Source organism: Agelaius tricolor, unplaced genomic scaffold (genome assembly GCF_023055355.1).
Source record: "Agelaius tricolor isolate 1412-34295 unplaced genomic scaffold, bAgeTri1.0.p SCAF_32, whole genome shotgun sequence".
NCBI lineage: Eukaryota > Metazoa > Chordata > Aves > Passeriformes > Icteridae > Agelaius > Agelaius tricolor.
In genome coordinates this window covers 6,972,206-6,989,376 of record NW_027269292.1, presented here as the reverse complement: position 1 = coordinate 6,989,376, position 17,171 = coordinate 6,972,206, and the positions used below count along the sequence as shown (strand labels likewise).

The window sequence follows — 17,171 nt, the reverse complement described above, 5'->3', positions numbered from 1 at the left end:
CTGCAGCATGAGCGGTCCTTGCCTAGGGCTGCGCAGGGCCGGGGTTCTGCTGTCGCTGGGAGCCGCCGCGCTCCTGCTGCTGCTGCTGCCGCGGGGGCCGCGCCCCGCCGCGCCCCGCCCGCCGTGCCCCGCCGGGCCCAGCGCGGCCCCGCCGCACCGCGCGGGCCCCGCCGGCTCTGCCGGAGCGCCGGGCGGCGGGCCCGGGGCCGGCGGGCTCGCGGGGAGCTCGCAGCTTGCGCGGAGGGGCCGCCTCGGGACTGCCGGCAGTGCGGCCAGGGAGAGCCTGGAGCTGAAGGACATCTTCATTGCCGTGAAGACCACGAGGAAATACCATAGGAGCCGGCTGGACTTGCTCCTCCAAACCTGGATCTCCCAGGCGAGAGGACAGGTGAGAGACTTCGCCAGCGTGCAGGGGCAGCCGGCAGCTCCGGCCCTGCGCTTCCAGGACAGCTAGTGCGCTCCCACCGAGTTTTTCTCCCTTATGTTAAAAAAGGCTTTCTTTGTAAGACTGTGGAAAGTCGTTTTATATAAACGCTTGGTGTGAACATACTTCCAAAAGAGTTCGTTGCTGATTAGGCCAGTTTCCAAGCAGACATAGTTTGCTGATTTTTGTATGACTGCAGAAAGTGCTTTCATGATAGTGAAATATTCCTGGTGATGATGCATCTAAGCCGATATTTTGGACTAAGTACTTAAGGTTTTCTCTAGAACATAAAGTTTGTTCCCTTGTTTCAGAATTTTGGTCTGTTCAAGTATATTCATGGGATTTTTTCCAGCCATTGGAACAAGACTGTGTTAAACACCTCCCACTTCCCACCCTGACTTCCACTTTTTCTTCTTTACCTGCTTGGCAGCTGTGGATGATTCCTAGCCAGAGAGAGGAGGTAGTACCAAAAAAAGACCAAAATCCTTTCTGTCTGGAAATCAGTTGTCTGTACCATGAGACGAGGAGGGTAAAATGCAGCCTGCTTTATTAAAATGGCATTATTCTGGTTTGTAATGAAAAAATGTAACAACTAAGGCAGGGGTTGAAGTTGCTGGGGGGTCTCTGCACCCCCATTCCCTCCCCCTTTCCAGTGCCTACTGTGAAACAAACTACCAAGAGAGACAAAACATTCTGAATTCTAACTGAAACTGAGCAAATTTAAAATTAGAATCTGAAGTTCTTAAATGTGGACACACGGTTTTTGTCTCCCACAGACATTTATATTCACGGACTGGGAGGATCGGGAGCTACGCCTGAAAGCAGGTGAGCTGTGTAGCAGCAGAGGTGCATGCTGTCTATTATAACTGAGTTTTGTTTCTTTCATATTCTCTATAGAAGTCCTTATTTCATGCTGTACAAGCAACTAGGGAAGTTAAGATGGAGAAAACAGAGAAAACTTCTCTCTAATTGCCACCTGGACAAGATGCCTGGAACTTCCAGAATACTGGGTTCACTTTTGCACCCCTTTTCTTCTTGTTAGTAAACTTAAATTTATGTGGTTCAAAGTCATAGTAGGTATTTCTTTCACACACATCTCATGACACTGCTTATATACCCTTGCTTGTTTTAATGCAGTCACACAGTTTCATGACTCTGCAACTTACATACCAGATGGGTAACCTGTGAGCCCTGCCTGTCCTGCAGCTTCTTCTCCATGTGTGCACCATGTGCACCTCAGATGTACAGTATTAGTGCCAAATGTGCACTTCTTTTATAGTCTTTTTTTTGACTGCACATGCTCCTCAGACCTGAAAGGGCTGATCTTTATTCTTCTAGGGGATCATATGATCAACACCAACTGTTCTGCTGTCCATACCCGACAAGCTCTCTGCTGCAAGATGTCTGTGGAATATGATAAATTCCTGGAATCTGGGCAAAAGTAAGTGAAACACATTGTTCCGATTGACTTTGTTTCTTCCAGTTCTGTGCTTACAGGAAACTTGAGTAACCATCTCTGTTCCAGTAACGAATGTAGTATTAGCTAAAATGTAGGGATGAGTGCAGGAAAGGGAGCACAGCATGAAACAGTGTTTATAAACAAGCATCATCTGGAAGGTGGAAAGGATTATAATCTAAGGAAGTTATTAATTTCAGCCTCTTTGCAGACTTAGCATCTGTGGGTGCTTTCATCTTCCCTATTCTGTAATTTGGGATAATAAGAAATACTTTCTGCTCCAAGCCTGAAAGACTATGACTCAGTTGTAAACTTATAACTCATTTCTTTGTCCCTATAACTTCTTGGTTTGTTTTGTTTGAAGATGGTTTTGCCATGTGGATGATGACAACTATGTGAACCCTCGGACTCTTCTGCATCTCTTGTCTGCCTTCTCACACAGCCAGGACGTGTATGTGGGGCGACCGAGCCTGGACCATCCCATCGAAGCAGCTGACCATGTCCAAAGTGATGGATCAGTAAGCAAACTTTTTCAGTTTGTCTGAGAGACATTTCAATCTTCTAAGCCTTTAAAACCTTGACAATTCATAGGATTTCCCTATAAACCCAAGTGCTTTAATCTGCAAGAAATGAACCTGATGATGGTCATTTTCAGAGGCAGGATGCTGGGTTACATGCACCTTCAGCCTGATGTTGTGTGCATACATATGCACAATGGAGGTTTTCTCCTGGATGGCTGGCTGTTTCTGTTCCTTTACTCGTGCATGCTGATCTCCCTCACACTGAGCTTAGTAGGGCCTCCCCACCTTGACTTTTACTTTTCCTTTAGTGGCTGTGGGGGCAATGTTCCTTATTTTAGGACTTGGGAGTTTGGGTGGGAGTTCAAGGGGTTTTTAATTTGTTTTGAGTGCAGTATCACACACATTGTCATAATCTTGAACCAACTTCACGTGGGTGACAGAAGCTTTCTGGATAGATAAAGCATTTGCAATATAAAGTGGTTATAGGTTTCCAAGAACCGAAAGCAAACATATCTCAACCACAAGATACATGTGCTAAGGAGAAAATCCTAACCAGGTCACCTGCACTGGCAAGTCTGTTTAAAGATATATCAATCCACTGGCCAGAACATCATAAAAAGTTATAAAGCAGCTTGTTAGGGAAGACTGCACAACAAAATAGTCTCCTTGGACATAGAGCCAATATATATATGGACCACCTTTGACATCCTCCGTAACACTGAGCTGGCTATGACCCTTGGTTAAAACGAATAGAGGACAGATGTAATTGTGTGGAAGTGGGACTATCCATTTCATGTGGGCTACCTCCCTTATGCTAATTTGATGGTTCACATGCTGTCTGTTTCAAGATAGTTTCATTTGAGAGAACAGCTAGCTGCTTTCAGCAGCCTAAACAAATAGGGATTCATCTGTAGGCTTGTTCTGACTCAGATGTAATATGTGATATCAAATAGAACCTTGAGTTCCCTGCCCAGCCAAATGCAAAAAGCTGATTGTCAGTAACTGCTGTGTGTTTTTTCTTTTTGCTCTTCAGAAGACAACGGTGAAATTCTGGTTTGCCACAGGCGGAGCTGGGTTCTGTATCAGCCGAGGTCTTGCCCTGAAGATGAGTCCCTGGGCCAGGTAAGCATTGTCCCTAGCTGAGCTCCATCAATACATGTCTGGGAGGTTTTAAAACACATTTTGGCTTGTCTCCTATGCTCTCTGTCACAGCCTGGGCAATTTCATTAGTACTGCAGAAAGAGTACGTCTTCCTGACGACTGCACCATTGGCTACATCATCGAAGGGCTGCTGGAGGTAAAGCTGCTGCACAGCCCATTGTTCCACTCCCACCTGGAAAATCTGCAGAGACTGCAAGGGGAGTCTGTGCTGCAGCAGGTAGAGCTATGCTTCATGTCCTGTTCTTACAGTTACACCTCAGTCTGATCAGAAAGAACAGACTATGTAGACTTAGCACTCTTCCGCAAAGAAGGATATCTACAGACTCACTCAGAGCTGTGACCTGCTCAATTCCTTCATTTTGGAGAAAAGCACTGTTTCACTCTAGCCAACTAGGTCATGTAGCTGTCCCCTCCTTTGGGGACACATTCTGCTACATGAAGCCTAGGTAGGGTGTACCCCATCTCCTCCTAAACCCTGATTTTATGCGTGTAGCTGTAGCAGAAAGTGTGGAAGTTTGCTAAATAGTGTTCCTGGTTTTGCCTAACAAAGTTGCAGTCTTAATTCATGTTCAGAAAGGCAGCTATATAAGTATTTGACATAATTAAATGTTAATAATTTTAAAGAACAATTTGTATGAATCTCATGAAACTTAAAGTTGCTTCTGAAAAATCAATTTGCTTTTTAGTTGCTGGGCTACATTTTAACCTCCCTGGCAGCAGATGGAGCCACAAGGCCATCCAGCAGTGTTGCCTGCATCACAGTGCTTGGCACCATGAGTAAACAGGAGTGCGGTTTTCCCCTGCATGCCGGGTAGTTATATTTTTCTGGCAATTGTATTAGGCAGCAGAAATGTGTGCTTGGGGCCAAATTCCACCGTGATGTCACCCCCCTTTATGTTAGTGAATTTGACTGTAGCAGCAGTCCAACAACTGGCCATTGTTTCACTGGTCATCATAGGTTCCATGAGACGAAGACAGCTAACCCAAAAACCAGGAAATGTACAATTACAAAAAAAATACAAGTCTTCTTGCACCTGACACATGAAAAATTCTTAATGCAGTGCTTGTGTGGAAGGACCTGGGGTTCCAAAGATCTAAACTTTGTTTCAGATTTGAAACATGACAATCCTTTTCATGCTACTTAATATGCAAATATTTATATTTTCCCCCTGTGCTAAAATATTGCTATTGCAGACTTCAGGCAATGTCTGGTAAGGATGAACATGTTATTTAGTGAAGGTACAAACAGTAGCTGAATTCATGTCCTTACAAAGCTTACAGTTGAAAGTCATCTTGTCCTTCAGGGCAATGCACCTTTCAGATCCTCTGTGCATTCTCCCACGTTGCCCTTAGTGTCGTTCAGTGCCAGCGTTGCTTACGTCAGAACTAATCTCTGTCCTCCAAATGTCATCCATGTTCAGATTAGACAGCATCTTTGGAGTCTTTCTTGGTACCTCATTAATAACCCTGCTACTCCACTCTGGTTTTCTGCATTAGTGTTACAAGTTTTGAATACTTCCTTATTTTTACAGGTAACCCTGAGTTACGGTGACCCTGAGAACAAACACAATGTCGTTAGCGTGGGAGGAGTGTTTGGCCTTCAGCAAGATCCAACTAGGTTAGTGTCCTCTTCCAAAACAAGATCTTCCTACCTTGTTCATGTTAGTCATCTGTAAGATTATCAGACCCACTAAAGGGTTTATTTTGTCGTGTCAGCTCGTTACTGTGCCAAAAGCAGGTAGACGCACCCCCTGCTCCATCAGCCTGCTGCACATTCAATGCTAGTATGTTCCATGTATGGAGAATTCCAATCTAATGCTGTCTTTTCTTCTTTTTTTTTTAATATAGATTTAAATCTGTCCATTGTCTGCTTTACCCTGACACTATCTGGTGCCCTGCTAAGAAGATGTCATAATTCTTGACGAGCCACTGACACCTGTGTCTTAGCTAGTTTGCATAAGGCAGGAGTTGCGGGGTTTTTTGGTGGTTTTATTCTTCTTCTGGGAGACAGCCAGGGGTATCTACAAAGGAGGTAGACAGACTCTGTTTAGAAAAGCAATAAGGTATGGTTTGTTCAGCTGCAGCCTGGGACATTCCAAGAAGAATCTTTGTTCTTTTGTCTAGTGGCTCTTCATAAGATGACCACAGTCCTGTGTGTATGAGTCACTTTATACTTTCATTTGATGTCATGTGAACCTGTGCTTGGGCACATCTGAGGCAAATGCAGTACTGGGAGTGACAGTGTTTTTACTACCCTTAGGGGTTATTAGAAGCCACTGTGTTGAAGCTGGAGTGCTAGAGCAGACTGTAGTCCCCATGGTGACAAGAGAGGGGAAGTTTTCACTCATCTTTCTTGGGAACAGAATTATTTAAGAGCTTCTGTGGCCTGACAGATTAAAACTGCAGCTGGCTAGAATACAGAAATCCTGGAATCACTAGGGTAAACAAGGCTGAAAGCCTTTGTCATGAGAAAACCCTGTGTGAGGGTGAGCTTACTCAAGACTAGATGAGTTGCTTACAATGTACATTCTCCCCTGTCATCCATGTGTACCTCCTGTGGAGGTAATTGTCAGACCTGGCTCGCATGCCAACTGAATTGCAATGGTTGATGATTATGATCTATTCCCTTGATATTTGATATTGAAAAAATATTTGCCTGACAAGATGGTAATTGTTCCTCCCACTTGGCTGGTAGTTGGTCACATGAGCTGGGGAAGCTTGTGCTGGCAAAACACACCCTGTTTCTGAAGCAGTGTGCGAGGGGAGAAATGCTAGATAGCTGCAATGCACCAAGGAGAGTTTTGATGGTATCATTTGAGGACCTTTAATTGTATGACCGTGGTTACTCCAGCTTCTTCAGATAATCTTTTAATTACCATAAAGCCAAGATCAGTGCTTGTTTTTACTCCTTAATAATTCAACAAGTAGTTCATGCAGTCACTAAAAGGGGATTGCACATTTACAAGCAGAAGTTCAGTGCTCTAGCAGTATCATCTGCTGCTGCTTTTTAAAGAAAGCAAACTTAATTTTTAAAGTGGAAGGAATGGGGCTCCATATGTTTACTTTTTTGTTGGCCCAGACTTCAGTCATGCGCAAACCCTGCCTGACCTGAAGAATACACTACAAAAATATTCCTTTGCAAAATCACTGTTTACTCTTATAAAAAATACTTGCTGGTTTAGTGCTAGAGTTTGAGGCCAAATTAAGGGAAGAATCATAGAATGCTATTGTATGATCTGGAGCTGTGATTATTGGCTTGATTGTGGATCTAGCAGAGGTTTCAGGTTTCTAAGTGGCTGCACTCAGCTGTACTGTGGGGTTCACCCAGTTATTTAACTTCCTGGCAAATGCCTGTAGTGTATTGAAGTGTGCCACTTAGCACAGGGGTCAGCCTCCTCAAATATACCATGTTCCCTGCATTTTAACAAACCTTTCAGTGTTTACCTCAGTACATTGTCCTCTTTGCATGAATTTAGGTAGTTCTACTGAGGAGCAAACAAGCTGACAGCTACTTAGTACATTCCTGCAGCTCCTTCTTCTATTTCTCCTTTCTATCATGTGTACTAAGGTACACATGAGGTATGGAAATGAGAAAGCTGCAGGGAGCTGGATCAAAGCCCAGCTAGCACACTGGCTGTTCCATAATGGGCTGTCAGTGTTACAGGTGTGCCTGTCACAGAAAACAGAGGAGGATTTGTGGCATAGTAGGTTCTACCTCTTTATTAGATCTTCTGCTATCTAGAATTGAGGCATCCTGTGGTTTAATTATTTTGTCATTAATAGTTCTGGAGATTCCTGGTATCCATATATTTTTTAATATGGTTTTAAAGTCCTGTAGCAGAAAGCTGTGAAACTTCATGATCTCTTGAGGTGATTTTGTCTTCAAGCACTGCTTCTGAACTCTCCTCTTGGAAATCTTCTTCCCCTTCCACTGGAAGCACCCTTTTGTAGGACAACAGAGACCAAGCAAGGACTGGGCAGCAATTGTGGCAAACTGCAGTTTAAAAAACCACAACGCTTTATATTCATGGCAGCAAAACTAAACGGTAGAAGTTTCACACTGGTCACTGGTCACACTAGGTATGCCAAAGAGGCAAGTGCCCTCAAAGCTGGGAGGGTGTTTATGGAACTTAAAAAGGACCATGTTCTCCTGCAGGGCAACAGGAAACTTCAGTGTGTTCAGGCTTGTTCCAAGGTTTCTTGTGTTGAGAATGCATTAAGCTGTGTGGGTCTATCAGGATGCAGCTTTTTTATCAAACTACTTTTTCATACATAAAGTGATTCTATAAAATAAATATTTAAATATGTCAAAGGCTGTGTTTTGTCATATTTCTTCACATATGCTCTGTATCAAAAATGGACCATAAACCCACTAATTCAGAAAACTATGCCCTCCTGTCAGGCTTATGTGATGCCAAGGGCCAAAAAACAAGTAAGCTCAATGACTGGGATGTGGAGAACAGAGGTGGATGAGAAGAATCCTTGCAGCTGCTTCTTAACAGTACGATCAAAGAATTGAGATAATAAGGATTTTGTCATCTTCAGCAGCAACTTCGAGGGGGCAGAGCTGCAGGATTTTTTCATCAGACTCTAAAAAGCCTGGTTTTCTGTGGTCGCTAAAATGATACTTCAATCACGAGTAAGAGCCACGAACCTTCACTTCTGCCGGTCTCGTTGGATGAGCCCGGAGCCAGATTCGCTCCCTCGGCGGAGGCGGGGAAAGACGGCCCGGGCGGCTGGGCCCGCCCCGCTCCCGGCCCGCCCCGCTCCCGGCCCGCCCCGGCCACAGTCCGGCCGAGACATGGAGCAGCAGCACAGCTTCCGCGGCCGCCGGGCCTTGGTGACCGGGGCCGGCAAAGGTGCCCGCGGGCGGAGGGCTGGGGCGGGGGTCGGGCCGGGCCGGTCTGACACCGTGTCCCCGCAGGGATCGGCCGCGCCGTGGCCGTGGCCGGGCCGGTCTGACACCGTGTCCCCGCAGGGATCGGCCGCGCCGTGGCCGTGGCCGGGCCGGTCTGACACCGTGTCCCCGCAGGGATCGGCCGCGCCGTGGCCGTGGCCGGGCCGGTCTGACACCGTGTCCCCGCAGGGATCGGCCGCGCCGTGGCCGTGGCGCTGGGCAGGGCCGGGGCCCGCGTGACCGCGCTGAGCCGAACGGCGGCGGACCTGGAGAGCCTGGCGCGGGAGGTACCGGTACCGGCCCCCTCCTCCTGCCCCCTCCCGCCCCCGTAACCCCGCACCGACCCCCGCCCACCGCGGCCGCCCTCGCCGCAGTGCCCGGGCATCGAGACCCTGTGCGTGGACCTGGCGGACTGGGAGGCTGTGGAGGCGGCGCTGGGCGCGGCGGGGCCGTTCGAGCTGCTGGTGAACAACGCGGCCGTGGCGGAGCTGCAGCCGTTCCTGCAGGTGACGCGCTCGGCCCTGCAGCGGTGAGTGCCCGGGCCCGGCCCGCACGGCACCGCAGCTCCACGGGGAGCTCTGGGGCCGATGCCCGCCGAGGTCTCACCAAGCTCTGAACGTCAAAAACGGCGGCAGAGCTTTCCAGAAAAGGGTGGCACTAGAGGGGAAGCAGCTGGAAAGAACAAAGTCAGCAGCTGGTGTATAGACACACTGGACAGGCTGACATACACACTTTTAGCAATGCCCAGTGGTGGACTGTGACTGCGTATGTTCTTTTTCTTTACTGTCTTTTCATTCTTTACATCATCACCTTTCACCCCTTAAACAGCAAAAGGAAACAAAGCACTGGCTCTTACATCCATTTCTAAGTAGCCAGAACCTGCAGTGTCACCTCCAGAACGGTGGGTGCACCTGCCATCCTGCTGGCATGGCAGGAGAGTGCCTTTCTGCTCATCAGGCTCAGAGCTTCCAGTCTAGTTCCAGCTTGGTTAAATTGAAAGGCAGTTGTTGCTAAGACAATTCAGAAATAGAGACAACAAAGCCAGGTAAGGAAGCAAAAAATGGTCAGGGTGGGAAATTAAATTTGTTAACTACAATAACATGACTTCTTTATTCTCTGAAAAGGTCCATAGTTTTGTTGTGAGTACGCTTTAGGATACAGGCTATCTTGACCACATCCTTCTGAGAAAATGAGTCATGCTGTGTCCCTGTGTTAAAAATGGTTGTTGAGAATCTACAATAAAGATTTGTGACTAGACCGTCAAATGTATGGATTCTACTAAGATCATTTTGCAGAACTGGCAGGTGGAAACCTAAGGAATCTTCTGATGTGGCAAACAGAAGAAATGCTGCCTCTACCCACCTTACAGCAACTTTTGCTTTGTAAATCTGTGTGAAGGGTTTGCTTGACCTAAGAGTCATCTGCCCTGGCTGAAGCCCAGGGCTCTGTTTAAACTTTGACAGAGGAATTCCATTACACTGCAGAAGAGCAGAGTCCTGTACAAAATGCACCTGATGCATGCATGCACCTCCTCACACACTGACAGGCTTGCAGCCAATGGATAGTTCTGGTTCATTGCTGAGATCCCACCTGACCATTCTGGCTCTCCTGACAACTTGGCATCTCTGTCCATGTCCTGGAGTATCACCAGTGTTTCCAACAGAGCAGCAGCACTTGTCCTCTGCTGCCTCCCAAAACAGCTCCCTGGGCTGGGCTACAACCACTTGGTAACTTAAATTTGATTTATTTGTAGGTCTCTTGATGTGAATTTTGGGGCTGTGCTTCATGTTTCCCAGGTGAGGAAGAACTGTCACTGCAGCTGCCTCCATGAATAGCAGTGATTAAACTGTTGTACATAGAGGGGTATGTGTCCACTGTGGGGCCTGAAAGGACTGCAGTCCAAAGTCAATCCAAGAAACTACATGTACAGTCCCTTCACACTCTTGCTTTGACTCTCTTGTAAGCAGGAGGCAGTGAGGGCTTGGTTCCTCCAGATGTTTTTGTTCTTTGGTCTACCATAATAGCCCAGCAAGATTCCTATGGAGTGAAATAATGATTTCTCTTGTTAGGATTCTGGCATTATTTTATTTTTTCTCCTTTCCCTCCCAGATAGTTGCTCGGCAGATGATTGCACAAGGCGTGCCAGGGGCCATTGTGAATGTCTCCAGCCAGGCATCGAAGCGTGCACTGAGGGATCATGCTGTTTACTGTAAGCGTGTGCAGCTTTAGCAGTGCCCCTCTCAGCTTTGACCAGCTGGACACCCACAGTCAGCAAGCTGCCAGTTCTGGGCAGCAGTTCCATAGCACCTCCAGACCAGGTGCTGTGCAGTTAAACATCTCCTCTTCTTCCCTTCTCGTAAAGGTTCCACAAAAAGTGCTCTGGATATGCTGAGCAAAGTAATGGCAATGGAACTGGGACCCCACAAGGTAGGAGTCTGTGAGAGAAAAGTGTGAAAGCTGAACCTGAGCACAAGCACAGCAGCTGGCTGAGATTGTTTGTTGTTCCTGCTCCCAGATTAGGGTGAACACTGTGAACCCCACCGTGGTTATGACTGACATGGGGAGAATTAACTGGAGTGACCCTCAGAAATCCGCTGCCATGATTAATCGGATTCCCCTGGGAAAGTTTGCAGGTCAGTGATGTATGTTTGTCCCCAGGCTATGGTCTCCCAGCCTGCCTTCTCACTGACACCACAGCCGGAAGTTGCTGATTTTTGGGCAAAGTGACAGCTCTGCTGAATGTCTTTTGGCTGAATTCCTGCAGTATTTGATCAGGACAGGGTGAGAATCAACCCTCCTCTTGCTTTTTCGACAGCCTCCTCATCCTGGGACAAGTGAAATGAACTTGCTCTATTGTTCATAAACCTGACAGGGTGTTTGCTGTCACCTAAGCACCATTTGATCACAAGGACACTTTGATGTCCAGCTCTCAGCCACACTGTCCCAGACACTTAATCAAGCACAGTTTGGCAGAAGGCGGAAACATTTTCCAGCTCTAATTACCTGTAGATGTCAAAGGCAGACCTTTTTAAGTGCTTCTTTTTCTGATACACTTTAGGTGGGCATCAAATGTTCTCTGTGTTTGATTGCAGAGGTGGATGATGTGGTGAACAGCATTCTCTTCCTGCTGAGTGACAAGAGTGCTATGACAACTGGCAGCTCACTGATGATTGATGGGGGCTTTCTTGTCTCCTAAGATGACACCTGCATTTCACACCTGGCCCCAATTTTCATAGGAATACTGCCTAGATGTAAACTGGATAGGAAACAATGACTCACTTCTTGCTGAAGGGGCAGCAGGGCTGAAGACTATTAGAAGTGAGGCAGAAAATCAGCTTTGCAAGGCTGCTATATAATAAAGCTCACATACACCTTCATGGAGAATGTTTATTGCACCAAATAAGGTTTTATCTTGTCACTCTACATGATGATTAGAAATTGGACCTCTCTTCCAACCCTGTTCCCCCCCCCACAACCCTTCAGAAGCTCTCCCTGTTCCATCCAAATCCAGAGTCTGTCTGCATTTTCAGTGGGAAGGGAAAGAAGTTAGCAGACTCCTCACTGCTTCCTTTGTTGTCTTTAGTAGAAAAAAAACAAAATAGAGGCAACAACCCCAGCCCTGCTCTGCAGAGACTGGATTTTGGGGGGAGGCCCTGCTAAAGACTAATGGGGGGGAGCAGCACCATGCTGTCCTAGGGCGTGCACACACAAAAAGGCAAATGCATTGATTGCACAGAGCTGTTTCACTCACAGAGTTTGGCTAGTACCCAATAAAGCACCTAATGATTCATTTTTCAGCTTCTCATTTACTTTGACCCCTTCCAGGGCTGGTTATGATTTCTTTAACAGTCTTAGAAACATTCTGCTAGAGCACCAGTTTGTTAACTGTTAGCCACAGCAGGCTGGGCAAGGAGACCCTGCCATCCTCCCAGCCACTCCTGTCTTTCAGCACCATTGAAATCAGCTCCCTCCCCACTCCCACCAGGATGTTCACCACCTGTTTCAACTGCAGGTTGAAAACAGGTGTTTCCAGAACAGGATGGATGTCTCAGCCCTTTCCACTTGGAGTTCAGGAGAGCCAAAACAGCTTGTTGCCTGAAGGAGCTACCTTGCCTTCCCCGCTGTACCTCCCCTGGGGGCTGTATAGTCCCCAGCTGGTCTCCTGTCCCCACTGCCCCTTCACATCAACACTGACGTTAAATCAAAGAGACATTTAAAAAACACTGACTTCGTACATGATGAAGGGCCCTACACATCCCAGCCCCCTTCAGAAACACCCAGCTTAATATGCAATCTGTCAGAGGATGACAGCATGCTGAGCCAAGACCAAGGCCACAGCCCTCAAAACATGGTACACTTTTTGCCAGGCTTCTTCACAGGCGGTGGGCAGAGCACAGCCCGGATGGCTTCATCAAACACCGTCTTCAAGCCCCGCTGCGTCAGGGCAGAGCATTCGAGGTACTTTACTGACCCTGGGGAAAGAGAGCTGCAGCTCAACCACTCCAGTTCCACCACCACGCACTGTTGCTCACCCACTCACTGCCTGCTCACGAGACTCACCGATCTCCCGAGCCATGGCCAAGCCTTGGGGATAGGTGATGGGGGCCAGTTTCTTATCACGTAACCTTTCAATGGTGTCCTTATCATCCCTCAAGTCCAGCTTGGTGCCCACCAGGATAATAGGCGTATTTGGGCAATGGTGTCGGACCTCGGGGTACCACTGAAACAGAGAGGTATGATGAGAAAAGTAGTTCTATGAGTGGCCATAACCACAAGGATGCATTTCTACTATTGGGAATGAAGAGGTTCACTACTGACATGGTGGCAACACCTGAACAGGATACTGCTCCTACAGTTCTGATATGCTCTGCAAAAAGAGACTGGTGCAGATGTAATAATGAAGGCACCAAGACACAGAATCCTGACAGACACTGCCAGCCAACACTGTGCACAGTGCTTTCCTTAACTGCATGTTAGCTTCTAAGACATCCCTTATCTTAAAACACAGATTCAGAAAGGTAATAACTTAGCCAAAGAAATCATTAATAAAACGCGGGCTCCACTTAAAACCTTGCAGACTATGATTTTCCCTCACCAAAACATTACTGCTTGAAGTTTTGGGCTTGTAGGTGTGGTGCTGGGTAGGGCAGGGAATGTCACTGCTTCTTCCCTTCTACTGTTTTACCCAGGAGGAGAATACTTTACCTTAGCTCGGACATTCTCAAAGGAGGCTGGACTCACAAGGGAGAAGCAGATCAAGAAAACATCCTGTGCAGAAAGAAGAGGGTCAGCTGTGCAGACAGAAGCAGCTAGAGTGAAGGGAGGCTGCAGAGGGAGCCTGACAAAGGACAACCTCAACGCACAAGCAAGGGCTGCTGTGGCCTTAAGAAATTCTTCCCCATTAAGGGTGTTAAACTATTCAGAGAGGGAAGAAATGGACCATGAGTGTGTATGATTACATCTTCTTTCACAGCGCTGGGCTCTGCATGTTAAGAGCCTGAGGCCTCAAACATCTTAACAGCACTAAGGGCTTCACCAGCAGCACAGCTGCTTAGGAACTGCTACACCCAGAAACACTCCTAGGGCAGCCCAACGGGGATCTGCCCTGCTGAGAGAGAACAGGAATATGGAACTGGCTAGGCTGCACAGCAGCCTTACAGCATTCCTTCTACTTGAGCCTCCCTGGGGTACCCGTAACTCTTCAAAGGTCATTACAAAGAAGAGACTAGAACAGGACAATGTCTTAGGAGAAGATCAGCTGTGATGCTTCTTAAACAACCAGAATTATGGGTGTAGCTGCAGGAACTCAGACCTTCCTCCAGGGAAAGAAGCATGCCTGTCCTTGGGAGCCTCCCTGTCCCTGAGAGGGAGCAGTCCCAAGGCAGTCCAAGCTCAGCACTCACCGTCTGTGGATAGGAAAGAGGCCGCAGTCGGTCATAGTCTTCTTGCCCTGCTGTGTCCCAGAGGCCCAGGTTCACTGGCTTTCCATCTACCATCACATTGGCAGAATAATTATCAAACCTGCCAATGAGGAGTCCCCATCAGTGACAATTTTGTGGTGACCTTCACATCTTTATACAGAATTCAAAGGGGCAGTGAATCAGGAAAGGATACTGCAGCACAGTTCCAGTGGGGACAATCAGCCTTCCTCACACACACAGCCACAGCATCATCCTTACCTGTCAAGTTCACAGTCTGATTTGCAACAGCCACCTCCTCACACACAAACCAAACTTCTACACACACAAGCATAGAGATCAAAAAGCAACTGAAGCCCAAGGCGTTACTTACACGGTGGGAATGTATTCTCCAGGAAAGGCATTTGTGGTGTAACTGATCAGCAAGCAGGTCTTCCCTACAGCTCTGCAGAGGGTAAGAGTGACAAGCATAAAGAAGGGTACAACATGGAGCACTAAGGCAGTAAAACTCACCCTTCCCACACTGAAAACACATAGTAGGTAAAAAGCTACCATATGAGGAAAACAAACCTGTTGCAGGCTGGAATCCCCCAGTTGTCACAGACATGGCCTGAACTCAAAAGGTGCACCTTGCCTGATTGCTTCCTAACCCTGCTCTCTACCACTCCTTTTCCCTACCCATTCAACAAAACATCAGTCAAAATAATATTGGTTTCATGAACCAAGAGGGCTCAACAGATACACAGTAATTCAGCAAAATGGATAAACAGTGAGGTTAAAAACATGCAACAATGCAGATCTGCAAGCTCCTCAGATACAGGAATTCAGTATCAATAAATACAAAGGAGAAAAAGTAAGTATCCATAAACAAAAATGGACTTTAAAATTGACTGCAGGCAGTTTGGAAAAGATTAGTGAAAAAGGATAAAAATACCAGCTCAGGACTTTGCTGAAGGTTGGTGAGATTGGTCAGCCCAGCAGTGGCAGCTGGCAAGGGCCAGGCCAGCAATAGAGTGAGCACACAGCCTTTAACCAGCTCTGCAGATTTCCTAAGTTTCACTGTAGGAACAGAGGAGAACCAGCAGTGTGAGCTACCTTTGTATCATGGAAAAAGCTGTGAACTGCAGACAACCTTCCAGAAAAAGACTGTGAGTGCCAGTGCCAGGGAAAGCTGGCTTTGAGGTGCCTGGGTGAAGCTGAATAGCTAGCAGAAACGGGTATCCCCTACCCAATTCTGCAGCCAGACTGATGTAAGAGAGGGTGTCAGAAGAGAGGAAGAGAGTTGACAGTCCCCTGCACACACCAGCATGACAGAAAGCACAGGGAGAACAAACCACTATTACAACTTTTCCTTTGGATTAGGTCCCCTCGGTCTGAGAAGAAAGAAGTTTTGTCATGAACCACTAGGCTGACTGGTCCAACTTTCCTCCTGAAGTGTGACTTCAGTTTCCCACCAAACAGGGACACTTGTAATTCACAAAAACCTGTGTATCTATGTGTTTCTTTCAGTCTGCACTACTGATTTACTTTTAAGGCAAAACACAGGACAGCAAACCTTCAGTTGAACTCCATTTGCAACATCCTGAGCTCCCAGTCACTCTCCCCTCTGCAATAAGGCTGTACTTTCTCCTACTCCCTTTTAGCCCTCACAGGCTGGAACCTGGAAGGCCTCACCACAAATGTGTATTTGAGGGGATGGCATGCACGAGAAAGGGTAAGTCTAGTCCCTGCCTAAGACCAGTTCACAGTTAGGTCTGAGTACCTCAGCTCTGTTCTTGCTGAGGTGATCAGAAAAGTAAACTGGAATTGTGAGGAAAAATATGCAGGACGAACTAGGAAAGTTACAAAGCAGCATAAATCTAGTGCATGCCTGCATCTTGCAGGCAGATGTGTTCCCAAAAAAGAAGGCATTTAGGAAGAGCCTTAACAAAAAAAGCAAAAAGGGTGACAAGGAGCACATGGTGAAACTAGAAAGAGTAATGCATTTCACCTCGGAACAATCAACAATAGGACATACGAAACCTGCGAGCATCAAGATTTTCGGAGGACTCTGTCAGGAATCAAGCAGGTACAATGAAAAATAGCAAAATACCGGCACCCAAAACGCCGAAACAAGGAGACAAACGTAAAACCCAGGAGGAACCTGTGTTTGCTACCCAGGCAGCACCCAAGTTCCCGAACTACGACAGGAGCAGGGCAGGGTTGCGGGGCCGCCGCAAGGTTCCCCGCTCCCGCCGGGACTCGCCGGCAGCCCCTCTCCCGCCGGCCCCGGCCCGGCCCCACCCGAGCCAGGCCCCGGCGGAGCCAGGCCGGAGCGAGCCTCGCCGCCCGGCGCGGGGCCTCCCGCCGGCGGAACGGCTCTGCCGGGCACTGCCCCGGGCCAGCCCTCCCTCCCTCGTCCCCTCGGCGCCGCCGGGCCCGCCCGGTGCGGAGCTGCGGGGCCGGGGCGCGGCCCCTCCCGCACTCACCCGTCGCCCACCACCACACACTTGATCGCCTGCATCTGCCCGCGATGGCGGCGCCGCGACTGCGCCGCAGTGACCGCCCGCGGGGTGGGGCGGACCGGACCGAGCCGAGCCGAGCCGAGCCGAGCCGAGCCAAGCACCGAGCCGAGCACCGGGCAGGGCCGAGCCGAGTCGAGCACCGGGCAGGTCCCGCCGGCTCCGCCCCTGCCGCTCGCCCGGGGCCGGCTCGGCTCCGCCGCGGGCGCGGAGAAGCGGCGGCCCCGCCCCGCCAGCAGCGGCGGGCGCTGCTCGGGCCCGGTCACCGCACCGGGGCCCGCCGGCTCAGGGAC

At 48.4% G+C, this 17,171-nt stretch overlaps 3 protein-coding genes across 4 annotated transcripts; 2 read left to right on the top strand and 1 right to left on the bottom strand.

Moving 5' to 3' along the window:
- Positions 1-7: 7 nt before the first annotated feature.
- Positions 8-7,874, top strand: RFNG (RFNG O-fucosylpeptide 3-beta-N-acetylglucosaminyltransferase). Its single transcript, XM_071451475.1, has 8 exons — positions 8-388; positions 1,201-1,249; positions 1,763-1,865; positions 2,245-2,398; positions 3,435-3,523; positions 3,614-3,779; positions 5,095-5,180; positions 5,411-7,874. The coding sequence occupies exons 1-8, from the start codon at positions 8-10 to the stop codon at positions 5,475-5,477; spliced, it is 1,095 nt and encodes a 364-aa protein (XP_071307576.1). The 3' UTR covers positions 5,478-7,874.
- Positions 7,875-8,284: 410 nt separating this feature from the next.
- DCXR (dicarbonyl and L-xylulose reductase) lies at positions 8,285-11,836 on the top strand. The gene is made up of 8 exons (XM_071451477.1): positions 8,285-8,421; positions 8,649-8,746; positions 8,834-8,988; positions 10,213-10,255; positions 10,569-10,668; positions 10,822-10,886; positions 10,975-11,092; positions 11,552-11,836. Exons 1-8 carry the CDS (start codon positions 8,364-8,366, stop codon positions 11,653-11,655), a joined length of 741 nt encoding a protein of 246 aa, XP_071307578.1. The 5' UTR covers positions 8,285-8,363; the 3' UTR covers positions 11,656-11,836.
- Positions 9,222-17,094, bottom strand: RAC3 (Rac family small GTPase 3). 2 transcript variants are annotated; one of them, XM_071451478.1, is made up of 6 exons: positions 16,846-17,039; positions 14,751-14,822; positions 14,363-14,480; positions 13,665-13,727; positions 13,020-13,179; positions 9,222-10,496 (listed from the first exon to the last, which is right to left on the bottom strand). In XM_071451478.1, exons 1-6 carry the CDS (start codon positions 16,878-16,880, stop codon positions 10,378-10,380), a joined length of 567 nt encoding a protein of 188 aa, XP_071307579.1. In that variant the 5' UTR covers positions 16,881-17,039; the 3' UTR covers positions 9,222-10,377. The 2 variants fall into 2 exon arrangements, with proteins under 2 accessions (XP_071307579.1, XP_071307580.1); XM_071451479.1 differs by lacking the exon at positions 9,222-10,496 and adding an exon at positions 11,829-12,931 and having other exon boundaries at positions 16,846-17,094.
- Between the last annotated feature and the right edge of the window lie 77 nt (positions 17,095-17,171).